This window comes from Rhinatrema bivittatum, chromosome 2, assembly GCF_901001135.1.
Source record: "Rhinatrema bivittatum chromosome 2, aRhiBiv1.1, whole genome shotgun sequence".
In the NCBI taxonomy this organism is placed as follows: Eukaryota; Metazoa; Chordata; class Amphibia; order Gymnophiona; family Rhinatrematidae; genus Rhinatrema; species Rhinatrema bivittatum.
This window is the reverse complement of record NC_042616.1, coordinates 726,076,954-726,097,968: the sequence shown is the minus strand read 5'-3', so window position 1 is coordinate 726,097,968 and position 21,015 is coordinate 726,076,954. Positions and strand designations below refer to the sequence as shown.

General features: G+C 42.0%; 1 protein-coding gene across 1 annotated transcript in view; it reads right to left on the bottom strand.

The window, feature by feature from the left end:
* The window catches only part of CTHRC1 (collagen triple helix repeat containing 1), an 81,119-nt gene that overhangs the window by 12,373 nt on the left and 47,731 nt on the right, over window positions 1-21,015 (bottom strand). Inside the window, exon 2 of the mRNA XM_029591855.1 lies at window positions 4,092-4,313. Coding sequence (XP_029447715.1) covers window positions 4,092-4,313 — 222 coding nt within the window. The remainder of the gene's footprint in view (window positions 1-4,091; window positions 4,314-21,015) is intronic.

Below are 21,015 nucleotides of genomic sequence, written 5' to 3'. Positions count from 1 at the left end.
AAACCTTTCCCAACAACCGTTCCATTATGTCACTCACAAAAACATTGAAAAGAACTGGTCCAAGGACCAATCCCTGAGGCACACCGCTAGTAACAACCCCCTCCTCAGAGTAAACTCCATTTATCACTACCCTTTATCACTTCCCACTCAGGCAGTTTCTAACCCAGTCAGTCACTCTAGGATCCATACCAAGGGCGCAGAATTTATTTATAAATCTTCTTGCAGAACCATGTCAAAGGTCTTGCTGAAATCCTATGTCTAGCACTCTTTTGATCCATCTCTCCCAATCAAAGAAGTTGATCAGATTTGTCTGAAAAAATGTACCTCTGGTAAAACCATACTATCTCATATCTTGCAATCCATTGGATTCCAAAATTGCACTATCCTCTGGTTTAGCAGCAATTCCATTAACTTGCTCACCAACAGCTCGATCCAGTATCGTCCGCTCGAGGATTGCCCGTCTGTAACGTGCTCGTAGCGCACAATTCGGGCGCGCAAGGCAGTTCGGCGATAGTCTCCAGTTTCACGCGTCCGTATCGCTTCTGAAAACAGACGCATAACCCTTTCCGCACCCGGCATGTAAATGAACGAAAAAGCTGTATAATGAAGGAATTATCTATTCCCCTGCGATACTGTAACGGGCGCTGATATTATCTCCTCCCTAACCCGCTGTTCTGCCGCGGCCTTAACCTGCTAGTTTACCGCCTCCCCCTAGTAGGAGTTAGTGTAGTGTAGTGTAGGGTAAAAACATTGCTTACCCGCCCTGGTCCCGTCCGGTCTCCTGCAGCCCCGTCCGGACCGGACGGGGCTGCAGGAGACCGGACGGGACCAGGGCAAAAAAAAACAAACGAAAAAGTAGCAAGGCTCGGGCCTGCTATGGTAAGTGTAAAAAGTGTAAAAAACAAAAAACCTGTGTGTTATATAAAAAAATAAAACAATTTTAAATACCTGTCGGAGGGCCGTGGGTCCAGGCGGCCGGTGGGCGGCGGGCAGCCATCAGCGGCATCCGGTAGTCCCTTCTCCCTTCCTCCCCTGCCTGGATGAGCGCCAAAATCGCACGGGCGGGTGGGCAGCGGGGGGGGGGGGGGGGTGGCAGCAGGATCCGGGAGCGGCGGGTAGGCAGCAGCGGGGTCCGGGGGGGGCAGCGGCAGCGGCGGGGGGGGGGGGGGGGCGGCAGCGGGGGGGCGGCAGCAGGATCCGGGAGCGGCAGGTAGGCAGCAGCGGGATCCGGGGGTGGCAGCGAGATCCGGGGAGCCAGCAGCGGCAGCATGTTCGATCGCGCAGGCAGGTAGGTGGCAAAGTAAAGATGGCCGCCTGCACGGGAAAATCGTGCAATTGGCCGCTGAAGACGTGACGTCACGACGTTTGGCGTCACGGGGTGTGACGTCACGTCTTCAGCGGCCAATTGCACGATTTTCCCGTGCAGGCGGCCATCTTTACTTTGCCACCTACCTGCCTGCGCGATCAAACATGCTGCCGCTGCTGGCTCCCCGGATCTCGCTGCCACCCTCGGACCCCGCTGCTGCCTACCCGCCGCTCCCGGATCCTGCTGCCACCCCCCCGCTGCTGCCCCCCCCCCCCGCTGCCGCTGCCCCTGCCCCCCCGGACCCCGCTGCTGCCTACCCGCCGCTCCCGGATCCTGCTGCCGCCCCCCCCCCCCCGCTGCCGACCCGCCCGTGCGATTTTGGCGCTCATCCAGGCAGGGGAGGAAGGGAGAAGGGACTACCGGATGCCGCTGATCGCTGCCCGCCGCCCACCGGCCGCCTGGACCCACGGCCCTCCGACAGGTATTTAAAATTGTTTTATTTTTTTATATAACACACAGGTATTTTTGTTTTTTACACTTTTTAAACTTTTTTACACTTCCTGGTGCCTGTCATTTCAAATGTCATTTGAAATGACAGGTACCAGCGCACCCTGGTTACTGTATAGGCGCTGTTACAGCGCCTATACAGTAAAATGGGTTGCGCGGGCATAACCCTTCCCTAACGCTTCACAGCCGCGGCATGCATTTGCATGCGATTAGAGGAGAGTATCGGGGAGTTAGTGAAGAGAACTGTGCGTGCGGGGAGGAAGGGTGCGCCTGACACTACCTCACTGTTTTTACCGCGGCCTTACTGGATCGAGCCGCAAGGAAGTTAGATTAACTGGCTTGTAGAGCCCAGTAGGAGTGACAAAATATTTGGGAAAGTTAATACTATACTTGAACGCATAAAGAAATGTATCACTCGTAGAAGCAGGGACATAATATTACCTCTTTATGGGCCAGGTGTACTAAGCAATTTTTCCAAGTCATAAATTAGGAAAATCCATTCAGTACATCTGGACTGTTATGTACAGTTCTGGAGACCAAATATACAGAAGGACATTGATAAGATGGAGGAAATTCAAAAGAGGACCACCATAGTGGTGCCTAGCATGCACTGAGTGACTGAATGAGCTAAAGATGTACTCTCTAGAAGAAAAGAACAGAATACAAATATTCAAATATCTAGCAAGCTTCCAGAAGGTACCAGAATGTAGCTTTTTTCATAATATGAAAAGTCCAAGGAAAAAAGGGTCCTGATATGAAGTGAAAGGGATAGAGGCTCTTAAGGAATGCGATCAAATACTTTTTCAATGAAAGGAAACATGGAAAAGACTTCAGCAAAAGTGGTAGAATCCCAAACAGGACTTTAGTGGCAAAGGAAGGAAGGAAGAAGACCATATATCGAGTAAGATGTGTCTATACAGTAAACAAACACAAATGTGCAGACTGGGTGTCCTTATCAGGCGATGTTTCATATTTACTCATACAGATTTATGATTACACATCTCTGCAGTATTGAATTGAATCATTTGTTATTGGTATGATCACTAAAATACCCAGCTGATATGCAGTTGTGCAAACAGCATGAAACAACTTCTGATAGTGCATACATTTATTGTATGTATCTGAATGATTTCTTATTATATAATTATATCAGGGCTGTTGAAATCCCAGGTGCCAGCAGACCACCATGGTGACTGAGATTTCTTTCCTGGCAATTTGGGCCACATGGACTTGAATATGTCCAGACCCACATGTGGAAAAGGAAGTGATGACCGTCTTCCTACTCTGGCCCTGTGTGCAAGAGAGGAAGCAGGTTGCTGATACCATGGTGGAGGTTGGGTTGCGAGAGAAACCTAGAGCAAACAGATGATCTAAAGGGATGGAACACAGAATGACAGAAAATGCTGGAATAGAAGGTAAGAGTAAGACGGGGTGAGATGGAGATGGAGAGAGGTAAAAGAGAAAGATGGGGCAAAGGAGAGACTGAATATGAGAGGTCTGAGAGATATGAAAGATGAAGAAGGAGAAAACTAAAAAGATGGCTATAACGGGAAAAGAGAAATGAAAAGAAAGATGGAGAATTAACAAAAATTAGATGTCAAGGAAAAAAAAATCACAGGATATGGAATGTAAAATGGAAAGAAAATGAAGAATAGGAGTCAAGACAGAGAAAGAAAACAGAACAATGGGAAAAATACAGACAGAGCTATAAATTATTTTCAGTTTAGTGGATTTTATACTGAATGTTTTAAATTATTATACAGTGTATGTACATATGTTTAAATTCTTAAAATTATACATACATTCAATTACTGACAAGTAGCACTTCACAGGATAGCTTTATCTCCTGCAAGTAAAATTCTATTTTTGATGTTTTTGTGGGAAGGAGGGTGGGAGCTGGCAGCTTGTAAGATGCATAGGAGAATGGAAGAGGAGGCAGCAGTGGAAGGATAGGAAAGATCATAAGGGAGACAGGGCAAAGGGATAGAGAAGAAGGGTAAGATTGAGAAAGTGGGAATATGATATATACAGCATAAGGGGAGGAAATGGCAAAGACTGAGTGACAGGAAAGGCAACATAGAGGGGACAGCAACTGGGATAAACTCCCAAATAAACTCCCAAATGGAGCTGATCACATCCAGTGGCCTGCACAGGGCCAAGAACCTCTGACTGGCTTCTAAGAATTAGCCTTGACAACTAGATTTAAGCAAAATATCAGGAGCCCTGAATTATATGCATTTGTTTTGTCCCCCTCCCCTGCACATATTACAGTACTTACCGCAACCTTTCCAAGATCTATGCCATAGTTCAGTGAGTTCCATGCACACTGTTTAAAGTTGGGCATCCAGGACTCCTCGATGCTTTCTTTCATGCATTCACCTTTTTCTCCTTTTAACCCATCCCGACCAGGGATTCCAGGGGTACCTGGAATTCCATTCATTCCAGGGTTTCCATCTCGACCAGAAACACCGTTGGCTCCTTGCAAGCACATTCCATTATACTGCAAAATACAACATTTGTTTTATACTCTACTGAATTGAAGATTTCATCAATCAATTGCATTATGACTATTTTGATGTGATTAGAGCTATAGGCCCTTCTCCTAGGATATCTATTGTCTTCTGCAAGCAGGACTCGGAATCACAACTCAAGTTTTCTCTGCTTATTTCAGGGGGTCATGTGGAGGTAAATATAAAAAAAACAACCAAACCTTTTAACAGTGATTTTTCCCCCATAGCCTTGTAAACAAAATGCAACAAAAAATGTAATTTAATGAATTTTAGAAAATAATAACAAAAGTAAACAGTATCACTTGCTCAGTTAAATTTTTACTGAGTGAGAGAGATGGGTCCATTCGGTCCTGTCAGATGATGACTCCCATGTATTATGGCTAATTCATCTTGCTATCTATGGAGAATCCTGTTTACAGGTAAGCAAACTTGCTTTCTCTCTATTCCTCACCATCACCACCAGTTTCTCTGCAGTATTAGTTTTAACAGTATATATAGCATTTTTCTGCAACACATCAACAGTGTAGCAGAATAGCTTGTGGCTGTTCAAAACTTATTTTCTAATTACTGTTTATACTGTTTTTAGTTATAGAGTTTACACTAAGAGCAGATTTACATATTAAAACATGATTGCATTGGTGAGTTTATCAGTAATGAGAAGATGACTATTATCGGTGTAAAACCTAAAGTTAAGTATATGAACTTTTGTTAGGAATGAATTCAAACACTTTTAGTTACTAATTTTTTTGAAAGGTTTGCTGAAATGTTTGTTTTGAGTATATTTTTACTTTTGCTTATATGAGAGACTTCTGGTATCTATTTTCTAGCATATATATGTTGAGTCCTTAATATATAAAATATTAGTTTCTATTTTTTCCTACATAAACAAACTTTTAAAATATCAATTTGCATTTCTATCATTCACATTTTTGGCATTAACAGGAATCTCTATTTTTGTCCTTGTAATCTACATTTAAACATCCTAAAGATCAGGGAAGAATTAACACTCAGAAGAGATCTGTGAGAAATATATCTTGTCATACCAACACGATCATGTATTTTAATATTGTGAATAGATTCTTAGACACAGGAAATAAGGTAGTGATAATCTATTTTGATTTTTCTGAGTCCTTTAACACAGTACCACAAGCAAGGTTGTTGAACAGGGTAAAATGGATTGAGGATTCCATGGATCTCTTGCTGAAATCTTGGTAAAAGGGGGTGGAGCCAAGTTGGAGGTTGGAGAAGGAGCTGCTCGATTCTTCACACTTATTTCCTTAAACATCAGACTATTTAAATTTCCTAATGCCACACACTAAACGAAAAGCTAGGCTTCGTGAAAGCCTAGCTGTTTCTGATAGCCTGGAAGTAAAACAGCCATCAATACAGACCTTTTTCACCTCCACGCCGAAAGAGCCGGGAGCGAGGGCCGCTGAGAGTCAGGATGCAGAGTGAGCATCCTTACCACAGGCCAACAAGATCTCGCTGAGTACTGGCACACCAGAGACGTCGTCCCCACCCCAGTGTGAGAGAGCAGCGGGAGAAGCAGTGGCGAAAACGGTCCCAGGGACTCCAACTGAGCATGGAGCTCTAAAGGAGGGAGAACAGGGAGTTGTACCTGAGGAGGGACAAAAGATTCTCCCAGAACGAGAACTTCAAGGATTTCCACTGGGAACATATTTACCTCTAGCCCTGAAGGACATCAGACCCATTACTTCAATGCTGGAACTTGGCAGGGACTCTGACACTGAGGCCGCGAGAAGGGGTGAGCCATTACAAGTTTTATCTTCCTTTCTTGTTAAACCGGCTATTATAACAATAGATTCAATATGGGAAGCACTTGCAGCCATTGAAAAAGCGATTCTGAATTTATCTAAATCTGTTCTTGAAGCGAATAAAAGTAGTGCTGATAACAAAGAAAGGATCTTGATTCAAGAAAGAAAAGTAAATGCATCGGAAGAGAAAATTAAAGTAGTGGAAATTCACCAGCAGAACTTGCTACAATTTGAAAATGTTCAGAATAAGAGAATTGAGAACATAGAAAACTCACTTCGTAGTTTGAATGTGAGGATAATTAATTTCCCAATTATAAGTCAAATATTACCTATGGACTTATTTAAAAAATACTTGAATATGATCTTAAAGATACCATGGAAGCAGCACCTTTAATTAAAAAGATATATTATTTGCCTCAGAAAAAAATTGAGAGAGAGCAAGGAAATTAAGAAATACAACAGCAACAACAGCAAATGAATATTACTGATATGTTGGAATTAACACTTGAAGACGAGGATACTATTAGAGGAACACTGTTTGTGACGTTTGCCTTTCTCACGGAGAAAAATAATATATTAAGGTTGTTCTTTCGGAATAGAACAGAGCCTTTTATAGGCAAAAAGTGTGGTTATTCCTGGATATCACCAGGATAATGCAAGAAAGAAGAAAGAAATTCTTAGAAACGAGAGATGAAGCAGTGACTAAGTGCTCAAGATACTCTTTGCGTTACCCGTGTAAATGCGTTTTTCAATTTCATAACTCTACTTATGTGTTCTTTGAGCCGTCACAGCTCCGATATTTTCTGGACTCACACCCTAATGCGACACAACCAGTGAAGAATGGCAATGTTTAGGCTATCTCAGTCAGCCTCCTGATATTTCCTTTTGTCTATCGAGATATAATTTCGCTCTTGGAATTGCAATATGAAAAAGTGGTATAAAATATAATTATTTCCTGTAAAATTAACAGTAGTGGATATTTGTATTATACCAGTTTCCATTTAAACTACTTGTTTTTTCCTTCACAATGTGTATTGTGTGTAAAATTATAAATGCAATAAAAATAAAATAAAAAAAAATCTTGGTAAAAGGGAAGGCTGCAGTCAGTAGTAATGAATGTAAATTATTCCTAATTCGCCCCAAGGTCAATGCTAGATCCACTCCTATTTAACTTAGTGCTAAATGATCCAGAAGAGGGGACTGGTAGTAGTATAGCAATTTTCATTGATAACAACACTATTCAAGATACCTTCTTCCTACGAAAGGATCTGGACATCCTGAGAAAATGTACAGACCAGATGGCAGATGGTACTGTAGAAGCAAGGCCCAGTAAAACCTTTTGACTACTATGTGTGCTGACAAGATGGAGTCCCTTTCGCAAGTTAGGTGATAAAAGCTTTAAACATATTTTCTACCTAGTCAGAGCTTTGACTCACCACTGTATCTCAGCTCAGACTGTCTTATCAGAATGGGAGCCAACGTAGAACTGGTGAATGACATTCTCTGGAGTCGTATGAAGGGAGATCCTGAAGACATACCAGATGTCTTCAAAGTCACGTAAGTCAGGGCAGATGGTTCCCCAAGTGTGCGAAGTGGTAAGTGCCACCAATACACATGTACCGGGGAGTGTACAAAACTACCCTCTTAAAGTCAGGATTTCCAAGGGTCAGCAAATGTCAGACAAACTGGCCTTCTTTGCCCCCAATACTTGATTTTTAGAATAAGGGCCTATCATAGGCACCACTCCCTATATTTTGGTAACTGAAGCAGTATTGTACTTGCTGGTAACCAATACTAGTTCAGAGAAAGTAATACTGCATAGTGAGGAATCCTAAGTGATCTTTGGGTCTTTTGTGTATGGCCTCCAGGCCTTCACTGTTATCGGTCTGATCTAGTCTCTGTCTTGTCCTGTCCTGTTTATGTGCCTAGCCATTGTCTTAACCTCAATCTTGTTACAGCTTCCAAGCCTGCAGCCTGCATGTCCAGTCCTGCTCAGCTTCACCAGCACCAGTTCTAGTCCAGTATGGGTTCAGTCCAGAACTACCCTCAACACCAGCCCATTTTTAAATCCTGCCAGCCAGCAGAACCCAACCTGTGGGGGAGGTGGCTGGTAAAGGACGAAGATTCCCTAGTTCAGTTCTGTCTTGCCCTGTAGCCCTGGATTGTTCCCGTGGGGGTTCTCCAGCCTGGCTGGGTCCTTAACCACAACAGGATGACAAGGCCATACTGTCCTCCGCGGCAGTGGGTCCAGCACTTCTTGTCTGTCTGGTAAATCCAGACTTGTTAGAACCCATAGGATTCCCCAACTCCTACATGCGTAAATCTGTCAGTTCTGGCATACGGGAGTGCAAGAGGAGAAAATTTCTAAATGCTTTGTATCAAGAGACTTGTTTTAGATGTCATATGTCTAAATCTGGTTCTGTTAAAATACCAGCTCTCCCACAAACTCCAGTTCCTAGAGCTCTACCTTCAGCCCCTGGTTATGGGGAGAGTTCAGCCTGCCTACACATGACTTTACCAATTGAACTAGTCTGTCGTGCCCGCAGATATCCTAACCCTGCAAACGTCACCCTGGGATTCATCATGCTGTTATAATTATAGCAGAATGATGAGCCACAAAAAAAGGGGGGGGGGCAGGGAGGCAATAGTGTGTACCAGGCCACATCGCAGCGATTTTCGCCCACTGCGATTGCAGCGCACACCATCACCCCCGAACCACCAATGGGAAAGGTGGTATTATTCCCAGCACTACTGCCGGCGATAATGTCTAAAACATTATCGCCCACAGCGGTACCAGAATCAAAATTGTTCTAACCCCGCCCCTTTCCCCAAGTTAAATCTTACCATTGTGATGCGGTAGTTATCGCATTTTAATGAATGACCCTGCCCGTTTGGAAATGTGAGAAATGTTCTGTAGAAAATCATTGGAATGAAGTCATCTGTTTTTCACTGTGGAGCCATACCAAACCAAGATCCAGCCACAGTGCAATTGGCCTCGGAGGAGTTAGGCTCTTGTAATGTTCAAGTTAACATACCTTCTGTGTTAAAAACTCCTGATGCCTCCTTCCCCTAGAATAAAGAGCTAAAACCCAAATCAGTAAAACCTGTGCCTAAATAAGGTTCTGTTAGACCTGAGTTACAACTGTTTAATGTTTCTTCCAGAGACACTCTCTCCACAGAAGGCAGCAAAAGAGGAATGCTGCAAACCAGGAGCAAAGTATCTGTTGTGTCAGAGAATCCCTGTTTGTCTGCTACTCCTGCAAATAAAGATGCCATGCAATTGAAATTTGGTTCCATTGTGGCTTTAATTAAAACCCATTCTCAGAGCCCTCTGTATTACACAAGAATTGATTCTCAGTATCAAACTTTAGAAAAGGGAAAGCAGTTTTACTCTGGTCCTAAAACATCTGCTCTGACTTTTCCTGAAAATAATATCCCTGTGCTGAAAGCCATGGAGAGGAAACATGCCAAAGAAAAGTATTCAGTTTCTGAGGTACCTGATTTATTAACTGTTCCTTGTGTTTCAGTTTCTCCTACCACCAATTTTATCTTTGATTTCCCCAGATTAATGGACACACCTTCCTGTATTCCATCCCCTACTCTGATTGACTTACCTGTAGAATCAGTGCTTGTACAAGAAGTGGTAAGATTCCATTCTACTATCTCTCAGGCCAACACAGAATGGTGCGTTCGGCCGAGCGCACCGTTTAACCCCAGTTTTACCGCACATTTTAAACGCGCTATTATTACCCCTTATACTGTAGGGGTAATAGCGTGTGGAAAACGCACGGCCAACTCCCCCAAAACTAATAGCGCTCATCACATACAAATGCATGTTGATGAGCCTATTAGTTATCCGCCGCACATTTTACTCTCAGAAATTAACGCCTGCCCAAAGGTAGGCATTAATCACGGACAACACCAGGAAAGTGTACAGAAAAGCAGCAGTCGGAGGTCCCAAAAATAAAAAAATTAAAAACAAAAGCTGTCCGCCTGCCCGTTGGTTGGAAAACGGGCGCTCAATTTTGCTGGCGTCCGTTTTCCGAACCCGTGGCTGTCAGCAGGTTCAAAAACCGACGCCGGTAAAATTAAGCGTCAGTTGTTGGACCCGCTGACAGCCGCCGCTTCCACTAATAAGGAGGCACTAGGGATGCATGAGTGTCCCTAGCGCTTCTTTATTAGCGCAGGCCCTAAATTAAATAAAGAATCGCGCACCCAGGAGAGGTGCCTGGGCACGCGTCAGGAGAGCGGGCGCTGAACATGGAGCGCTGGCTCTCCCGCGGAGTTTTTTTGAATCAGCTTGTCTGAGGTTTCTACTTCATTGGCAAATGCTGAAAGCCATGCTCTGAAGCCTGAAACTCCAGCTATGCCTAATTAGAAGCTAATCAATGCTCAAATTCCACTGAAGACAGCCTGCACATTCTCCTTCCCAAGATCTAATCCAGTGTTGCACTCCATGCCATATTTTCTGCTTTCCTCTTCTGCAAAAAACTTTTTGCCTGAAAAGGATCTGGTATTCTGCACCCAGAGTTCGCCCTTGCTCTCTGATTAGTACTCTAATCCTGCCCCAGCTGGTCCGGTAACTGAGCAGTGGCTGACCAAAGTCTGGGTGATAAACACTGGGAAAAATTAACTGCATCACTTAAGAAAGAATATATCCATTGCCCCTAGCCTCCCACAATTGTGCAGCCATGGGAGAAACAGCTACGTTGCTACATATTTAAACATGTATCACAGAATTAACATATCAGAAAGTTTTCACACCACAAAGCTGCAAGGTGCCTGTCTTCAGTTTCAGCTCTTTCTGCTCCTGCTCCAGCCCTTCCCCTTGCAAACACCTGCAGTGAACCTTCCGTTGTTGCTCCCACCCCTGTTCATCCTATGGGGTAGTATGGGGGGAGGTGAAGTTGGCATGGACAGAGAAAACAGAATGCTTGATCCCTCAAAGATCTCTTAAATTCTTATCAAACTAAAGATGATTTTTGATATAATTTCAGGCTGGAGTGATGCCCCTATAGAAGAATTTAATCCTTATACAAACATTCTTGTACCTGCATATGCAGACAATCATAGGGGTAGATTTTCAAAGGGTTATGCGCGTAGGTTACGCAAGTAACCCTCAAAAACCTACCTCAAACCTCCCCTGCGCGCGCCGAGCCTATCTTGCATAGGCTGCTGGCGCGCACAAAGCCCCGGGACGCGCGTAAGTCCCGGGGCTTTCCTGGTGGGGCGTGTCGGGGGCGTGCAGCGGCAGGTGCATCATTGGGGAGCATGTTGGGGGCATGTCGCGGCCGGCACGTCATCGGGGGCATTCTGGGGGCGTGGCCGCGGCCTCTGGACCAGCTCCCGAACCGGGCCATGGTTCACCGGCGGCTGGCCCGGCGCGTGCAAGTTACGCCTGTCTTGGGCAGGCGTAACTTGTGCAACAAAGGTAGGGGGGTTTAGATAGAGCCGGGGGGATGGGTTAGGTAGGGGAAGGTGTGGGAGAGTGGAAGGAAAGTTCCCTTCGAGGCCGCTCCGATTTCAGAGCGGCCTCGGAGGGAATGGAGGCAGGCTGTGCAGCTCGACGCGTGCAGGCTGCCGATTTTGGGCAGCCTTGCACGTGCCGACCCCAGATTTTAACAGATACACGCAGCTATACGCGTATCTATTGAAATTGGCGTACTTTTGTTTGCGCCTGGTGCGCAAACAAAAGTACGCGCGCGCATAGATTTATAAAATCTGCCCCATAGTGAATTTCACAGTTAAGTTTGTAACTTATGTCTTACCTTGATAAATTATAAATTGTTATATTTGGCACATTTTTATGTATATATAGTTTAAATATTGTTTAAACAACATGAATGGTTTACAATAAAAATTGACTTTTTTTTGCATAGTCAGAGGTGTGAATCATTATGCAAAATCATGCAAATTTGCCACATAATTGCCACAGAAATTGCTAATTTTTGCTGCAGAATCCTGAAAAATCTGACACAAGAAACTGGGAGCCCTGAGCTTATCTGACATAACTAACTGGATCCCCTGTGTTGCAGCAATGAAAACAATCTATGAATCTGAACCTAGACATCAGATCCTACAGTGAGGGCAAGGTATTGAAGAGCACTGACCAACGCAATCAACAAACAGAGAGCACCATGTTGTGGTGGTTTTATTTTTACTCACTTTGATGCAACCTTTAACTATACTCCTGTTATATGGAGGGAGAGGGGAGGGTAGGCTAGTAGGGCACAGTTCATATTTAATACCAATAATACTGTGTTATGTACATTGATATGTTGGATTTGTGTTCTTCACTTAAAACTATAAATCTTAAATTACATTAAAAAAAGAAAGCACCATGTTGTGAGATATGTAATTTAACCTAATCTGACACTCTCAGCTTCTGTTACAATTATATATTATATATTTTAGGCACTGTGATACACAAACCTAGAAATATGCATAAGGAACTGAACCACACCAATCTGTAAATGTATATATAAAGATAGACATTGTAAACATTGCAAACTAAACATAATAAAGTAGAGGGGTTGCCATGTTAGTAACATCTTTTTTTGGAATAACAATATAATTCTTGAATAATTTTCTGGAGCTCTACTTCCTTCATCAGGTTCAAACAAAATGAACTGATAAAGACAAAGGATGATATTGCCTGAATAAAACAACTATACCACTTTAATTATACAAAAATCATTATGAACTATTTATTCTTAATAAAGACCAATACATTAAATACAAAGTAATTTAAATTATGACTACATTCCTATACTCAAAATAAATGACTTGGTCAATTCATTAAAACAGAATACAATTAATTGATATTATACTTTCATAATTGAAGAATTAAATCCTCTTTACCACATAGAAAGTTGTTTTCAGTTCTAGGGCTAATTATTTTCATGTAACAAATAATTCAGTCTCCCAAATTCTATATAACATTATTATATTAATAATATAATAAATCCCCCACAGGAACAGCTCATACATTATAAAATAAATAACTTTTCACTGTACTGTATCAAAAATTCAAAGCTAATTCCTATAAATTATACGAGGTAAAATTAACCCTAACTTCAGCAGGCTAATATTCTTCCATCACATATTAAAGTACAAAATAGATTTTTCACCATCTAATTCTTATTTTACATAAATCAACTTTAAATGTATTATTTAAAATTATCTTTAAATTAAGCCACAATGGAGTTGAAGTATGCAAACTATGGGGGTCACTTACTAAACTGCATTGAGTTTTTACCATGTGGCAAATGTTATTTACCCTCTCCTCGCCCCTCAAAAAAAGGCACAATGGATATTAACAAGAGCTGATATGAAAGCAAATCAGCTCATTACATGGGAAATAGTATGCAAATCAAATAACATGGCTTGCCTTAAAATTCACAAGCAACATTAAATGATCAAACGTTAGCTACACCTGAGGAGGTCCTTCTGGTCCTTTTGACATAACCTGCAAATCATGTTAACAGAGAGAATTAGAATCCAGTCTCCTTGGGCCAGTGATCCAGAACGTAGCTCAGATAAACTGAGCCAAGGTGAACCTTCCAGGCTGGGGAAGAGACTCAGATCTAAAGGGAACCAGCTCACTGATTCCAAAAGAAATCACATCATTGCGGGTCTCCTCTTGTACCTTCAGAGCTCTTTCTCCCCTAAAACTGTATCAACACAAACTAGGAAAACCACTTAGCATATCTTGCCCAAAGTCATCCTCAGTACATGGCTTGATGTTTGATTCTTTTGCATTTACTGCTGTCTGTAATTTTACATCTACCGAATATTTCCTGCTTATTTGCCTAGTTTTTCTTTCAGTTTTTAAAATTCAGTTACTGCTCCTTAAAAAAAAAATAATTCCGCAACTGTCTGCCATTTGGTAGAATTGACCAGGTGATCTTTGTGTGGGTATCATTCTCTGTGACACAGACATACACTCAGTATATTGGTGGGTCTTTTTGTCTGATAGAGAGTACCGTATTTCCACGACAATAACCCGCCCACGTATATAACCCGCCCACACACATAACCCGCAGGTTTTCAAGATTTATGTAAGAAAGTTTTAATATACCCCGCCTCCTCATATAACCCGCAACGCCCGATTACCGTTATATTCAACGACGAAGCCATACCGATCGCCCCATTATAACCAATCGTCGTTATATGTTTTGTTAAATATGCTACCTTTTACCTTTAAGGTTTTTTGGGAGCAATCACGATATAGTGTGCAACTAAGACATACAAATAAACAAAAGATCGAAACCGGGAGAATTCATAATCAAATGGTTACCCATTCATAATCGGTAACCATTACTTAAGCGCTGTTTCATCATTTGACCTAAAGCCCAACCGTTGGCCTAACAAAGTCACATGCTTTTCCTTAGAAAATAGTGGGAACCGTTGATACGTACCCTTTAGCAAAAGCTCAGGTCGTCGCGTACCCCTTCCTAGGTGATCTTTTTTTACGTAGAGTCCATCAAATAAAAGCATCATGCTTTTAATCAAATTACATCATGAAAAAGAGCGCAGCAAAAGTACAGACGTACAGACTAACCAGACTTACGTCCCAACATTGCTGGATCTGCAGAGCTGAATCAGGAAATTTTTGCTCAGTGGACGTTGCTGAGAGAGTGGAGCAAACAGTATGCCGGCTGCAATTGACAGAGTGAGCTATATATAGCGGCTGCCAAGGGGCTTACGCTGCAACGCTGCACCCAATAGCGTTGCTTAACTATTGCGCGCGTGGTGTAGTATGTGTCGATCGAGTTTAGTTCACAAAGTTCTTCGCACCGCCGCTGAATTCTAAGAGGTATGTTTAGTTTCGTTGCACTTGAATAAATTATAAAAAATGAACAATATGACTTTAAAATTCTACTGACAAATTAAAATTTCTCAGAAATGTTAAAGATTATTAAATACTTAAAAATTCTAATTACAAATAATTTTTTCTTTAGAGAACCATGCCTAAGCGAAAGTCATACACGGCCGAATTCAAACTTAATGTAGTTGCACGTGCTGAAGCAACCAACAACAGATCAGCTGCCCGAGAATTTGAAGTTGACGAAAAGTCTATAAGAGAATGGAGAAAAGATAAGGCTGCATTAGAGAAAATGAATCCGAGAAAACGCGCCAGACGAGGTCATGGAGCGAAATGGCCGCATTTAGAGGAAGACCTAAAGAACTGGGTTTTAGAAAGGAGAGTGAATAACCTAGCCATTTCTACATTGGCCATCCAAATAAAAGCTAGGCTTATTGCCGTAGAACGAAATATACCCGATTTCAAATGTGGCTTAACCTGGGTGGCCAGATTTATGAAACGGAACAATTTATCCGTGCGTATGCGCACAACAGTTGGACAACATTTACCGAATGATTGGGAGCAACTAGTCACTAATTTTAGAGATTTCACAATTGAGAGCATTAGAGAACGTGGAATTTTGCCTTCTGAAATAATTAATATGGATGAAGTTCCGATGGCCTTTGACATTCCTGCTACGAGGTCAGTCGCTGAAAAAGGAATTAAAACGGTGGCCATATCGACTACCGGTCATGAGCGGACCTGCTTTACTGTGGTTCTGGCATGTACCGCAAACGGTATAAAACTTAAACCAATGGTTATATTCAAACGAGTCACGATGCCCCGCGAAAAATTTCCACCTGGTGTATTCGTACACTGCAACAGAAAAGGTTGGATGGACAATGAAGTCATGCTGTTATGGATAGATAAATGTTTTCGAACCCGACCTGGCGGATTCTTCTCGAAGAAATCATTGGTAGTATTTGACAGCATGGCAGCACACAAGTGCGAAAACGTTAAAAAAAAATTGAACGGACTTGGGGCCCATGTTTCTGTTATCCCTGGTGGTTTAACTTCTAAACTGCAGCCACTTGATATTGCAGTAAACCATCCGTTTAAAACCTATGTTCGTGCCGAATGGGACAAATGGATGCAGTCTGGGACTCATAGTTTTACACCGGCTGGTCGTTTACGCCGTGCAACCCATGCAGAGGCCTGCAGCTGGGTGCTTAATGCATGGAACAAAATCTCTCCTGATACTGTCCAGAATGGATTTAAAAAGGCGGGCATCATTGTTGACGAAAAAGAAGACGCTTCAGACCTAAGCTCGGCAGACGAAGATGACGACGATCTGATAGAAGATGCTGTGACGGCCGAACGACTGCAGACCGTTTTAGCCGCCCTTAATGATGATTCAGGCGATGATGACTTCGAGGGGTTTTCTTCAGCTAGTGAAGAAGAGGACAATTAAAGTCTTTTAAATTAATTGCTAGTTATAGGACAAGTATTTTATAAAGTTTAATTTAGGTTGCTTATTTAGGGCTCTTTTATATTGATGTATAAGAACTGGAGATTTATTTAAAAATTATTCATATTTTGACTTTGTTTATTACTACTGTTCGGAGTTGAATGCGTTTATAATATGAAAATGTTTTCTAATTAAATGTTTTCTTTTTATTTTAATATTGCCATTTGTTCAATTTTCATACAAACATTCTGTACACTAACGCTTTACCTATAAATGCGCTATATAACGTAATTACTATTAACTTCCCGTAGGGCTTCCGCTAAGTGATAAGATTCACAATCTGTATTAAAAGTAGTGAAGTAATAAAGTAACAAAATACCATATAACTTTGTTTTAATAAATAAAAATTACAAATAATGCAGCAGATTCTGAACAACAAAGATAAGAATCTGAAACAATAATGTTAAACAATAACAATAAAGTTGATTCATGCTTGTTTACCGATATACTGGTACGTCTCCCTTTGGTTAGGTATTCTGTTAGTCGTTTTCATGTAAAATTTTTTCTGGATAACCCGCCCACGTTTATACCCCGCGGAGGCATGCGGGGTAGGTAAAAACGCACATTACCCGCGGGTTATATGCGTGGAAATACGGTATGTGTCTTTGTGTCAGTGTGTATAAGTTTACACAAATCCACAAGACCGACCAGGGAAGCCTACAGAGGATGTCTCCTTGTACCACCCGTAAAAACTACTAATCACAGAACCTTGAGAGACCGAACCCTTTCCACAGCAGGCCCACCGCTATGGAACTCTATCCCACCAGATCTCAGAAATGAACCGTGCCTCCTAACCTTTAGGAAAAGACTTAAGACATGGCTTTTCAGGCAAGCCTTCCCGAACTCCACCTAACAAGCACCATCAATAATTTCTCTGCTTAGTAGCTGTACATAGTGGACTCCATATTTATATTGTACTCTTGTATATAATTAACCTTCTCTATCTTTCTTTATTTCTTACAATCCCAGTTCATTAGCCCTTGTTAATTGTAACTGCATCTCTTCATCACGTTTATTTATGTTTTTGGTTGTATTTCTCACACCCCTGTTTTGCTGTAAACCGACATGATGTGAAAGTGTTCTCGAATGCCGGTATAAAAAAAACCTTAAATAAATAAATAAATAAAATAAGTTTCTGAAATCTAAAAATCTGGTTGTGACTGCGTGTGTGTGTGTGTGTCTGACACTGGCTGGCAGTGTCATTACTTGAAATTAGTTCAAGAGCCAGACTGGGAATCCAGGATATATTCTATAAGAGATATAAGCATATGTGTAGGGGGTCTAACCAATTTGCCTGGATGAAATGGTTTAGAATGTGCTTAACTTCTTAGTTATTTAGGAAAGATGAAGTTTATTTTGGAGATATTTTGGCTCAGTTCTGTTGGGTTCCAGAGTTTTAACTTGGCATGCTTTTGGAAGCTGTTGACACATGTGCTGCAGGGAAAGAGCTTGAGAGCATCAGTTATCCCATGGGCTGGTTTTGAAAAAAATCCCCCGGGTCGATATTTTCCTGTCTTATTTTGTTTTACAGTTTATGATTTATCTTGTGTTTATTTTATTATCATTGTAAACCGTTGTGACAGCATACTCCAAACAACAGTATATAAAAGTTTTTAAATAAATAAATATGCCCCTGCCTGCAGGCCTTAATGGTGGAAGCTGACTTGGACATAATTGCTGTTTCAGAGACCTGGTTCATTGAGTTTCTTGACTGGGATACAGATATCCCTGGCTATAACTTATTAAGGAATGGCAGAGAGGACAGAAAAGTGGTGTGTGGGGGGTGGGGGGGGGAGTAGTTCTTTAAGTCAAAAACAGTATCCAAGCAACAGAATTGCAAGGGATGTGGGGTAGAGAAGAAGCGTTATGGATAGTCATAAAAAAAGAAGATGGTGCTTCCATTTTTACTGGTGTGGTCTACAGGCCTCTGACTCAAACAGAAGAACTAATCAGAGATCTAGTTGAAGACATCCAAAAGGTGGGAAAGAAGAAAGAAGTGTTGTTTGTTGGAGATTTCAATCTCCCGGATGTTCACTGGCGAATTTCTTCTGTGGAATCTACCAAAAGTATAGAGATAATGAATGCCCTGCAAAGGGCTTTGTGCAAACAAATGGTAATGGAACCCATGATGGAGGGAGTTATACTTGATCTAGTGCTCACTAAAGGGGATAATGTCTCTAATGTCCGAGTGGCTGCCCACCTGAACACCAGGGATCATCAAACAGTATGGTTTGACATCACAAATAGGATACAGAGAGGTCTCACGAAGACCTGAGGTAAAACTAGAAACTGGAAGAAAATGAAAGAGGTGGAACAACAGTAGGCCAAACTAAAAGGAGCAATTACACAAAGACAAAAAAATTTATGTTAGAAAAGTAAACAAAAGTAAGAGGAATAAGAAAATGATCTGGTTCTCCAAGGAGGTGGCTGAAAAAATAAAGGCAAAAAGAAGAGCATTCAAGAAGTATATAAGATCAGAAAAAGAGGAACATAGGGAAGAATATCTGGTGAAACTGAAGGAGACGAAGAAAGAAAGCAGAAGAACGGATTGCCAAAGAGGTAAAGCGAGGTAACAAAACATTTTTCAGATATATCAGAGAAAGGAGAAAGGTGGACAATGCCATGGGGCCAGATGAGGTTCATCCGAGGATACTAAGGGAGCTCAGAGATGTGCTGGCGGGTCTGCTGCACGACCTGTTCAATAGATCCCTGGAAATGGGAGAATGCTGCGAGACAGGAGAAGAGTGGTGGTGGTCCCACTTCACAAGAGTGGGAGCAGATAGGAGGCTGGAAACTACAGGCCAGTTAGCCTCACATCAGTGGTGGGAAATCTAATGGAGAAGCTGCTGAAGGAAAGGATAGTGAACAATCTACAATCTGGTGAGTTGCTCGACCTGAGACAGCAAGGATTCACCAGGTCCTGTCAGACAAATCCAACTGATTTTTTTGATTGAGTGACTAGAGAATTGGATCATGGAAGAGCACTCGATGTGATTTATTTAGATTTTAGTAAAGCTTTTGATACAGGCCCACATAGGAGACTCATGAACAAAATGAGAAGCTTGGGAGTGGGTGCCAAGGTAGTAGTGTGGATTGCAAACTGGCTGTCTGACAGGAGACAGTGTGTAATGATAAATGGAATCTACTCTGAAGAAAGAACGCTGTTAAGTGGAGTGCCATAGGGATTGGTTTTGGGAATGGTTAATAAAACGGAAAATGTCATAATGCCTCTATATCGCTCTATGGTGAGACCGCACCTTGAATACTGTGTACAATTCTGGTCACTGCATCTCAAAAAAGATATAGTTGCGATGGAGAAGGTACAGAGAAGGGCAACCAAAATGATAAAGGGGATGGAACAGCTCCCCTATGAGGAAAGGTTGAAGAGGTTAGGGCTGTTCAGCTTGGAGAAGAGATGGCTGAGGGGGGATATGCTAGATGTCTTTAAAATCATGAGAGGTCTTGAATGAGTAGATGTGAATCGGTTATTTACACTTTCGGATAATAGAAGGACCAGGGGGCATTCTATGAAGTTAGCAAGTAGCACATTTAAGACTAATCGGAGAAAATTCTTTTTCACTCAATGCACAATAAAGCTCTGGAATTTGTTGCCAGAGGATGTGGTTAGTGCAGTTAGTATTGCTAAGTTCAAAAAAGGTTTGGATAAATTCTTGGAGGAGAAGTCCATTAATGGCTATTAATCAAATTTACTTAGGAAATAGCCACTGCTATTAATTGCATCAGTGGCATGGGATCTTCTTAGTGTTTGGGTAATTGCCAGGTTCTTGTGGCCTGGTTTGGCCTCTGTTGGAAACAGGATGCTGGGCTTGATGGACCCTTGGTCTGACCCAGCATGGCAATTTCTTATGTTCTTATGTTCTGTTCAATATTTTTGTGAGCGACATTGCAGAAGGGATAGAAGGATGATACTACGACCTGCAACAGAGTGGACATGCCTAAAAGAATAGAGAAAATGAAAAGTGATTTAAGAAAGTTTGAGGACTGATTGAGGATTTGGCAGCTGGGATTCAATTCCAAGAAATGCAGTCAAGCATCTGGGGTGTGGTAATCCAAAAGAGTTGTATATGATGGGCAGTGAAAGACTAATGAGCATGGACTGGGAGAAGAACCTTGGGGTGATAGTGTCAGGGGATCTGAAAGTGGCAAAGCAATGTATCAAGATGATAGCTAAAGCTAGAAGAATGCTTAGCTGCATAGAGAGAGGAATAACCAGTAAGAAAAAGGAGGTGGTTATGTCCTTGTATAGGTCCTTGGTGAGGTTTCACCTCGAGTACTGTGTTCAGTACTAGAGCTTGTATCTTAAAAAGGACAAAGACAGAATGGAGGCGGTCTAAAGAAGAGCGACCAAAATGGTGTGGGGTCAGCATCAGAAGTCTTATGAGAAGAGGCTGAAGGATCTGAATATGTATACCGTGGGAGAGGAGGTGCAAGGGAGATATGATACAGACCTTCAGATATCTAAAAGGTTTTAATGATGCACAATTGCTAAACCTTTTCCTTGGAAAGAAATCAGTAGAATTAGGGATCACAAAATGAAACTCCAGGGAAGATGACTGAGAACC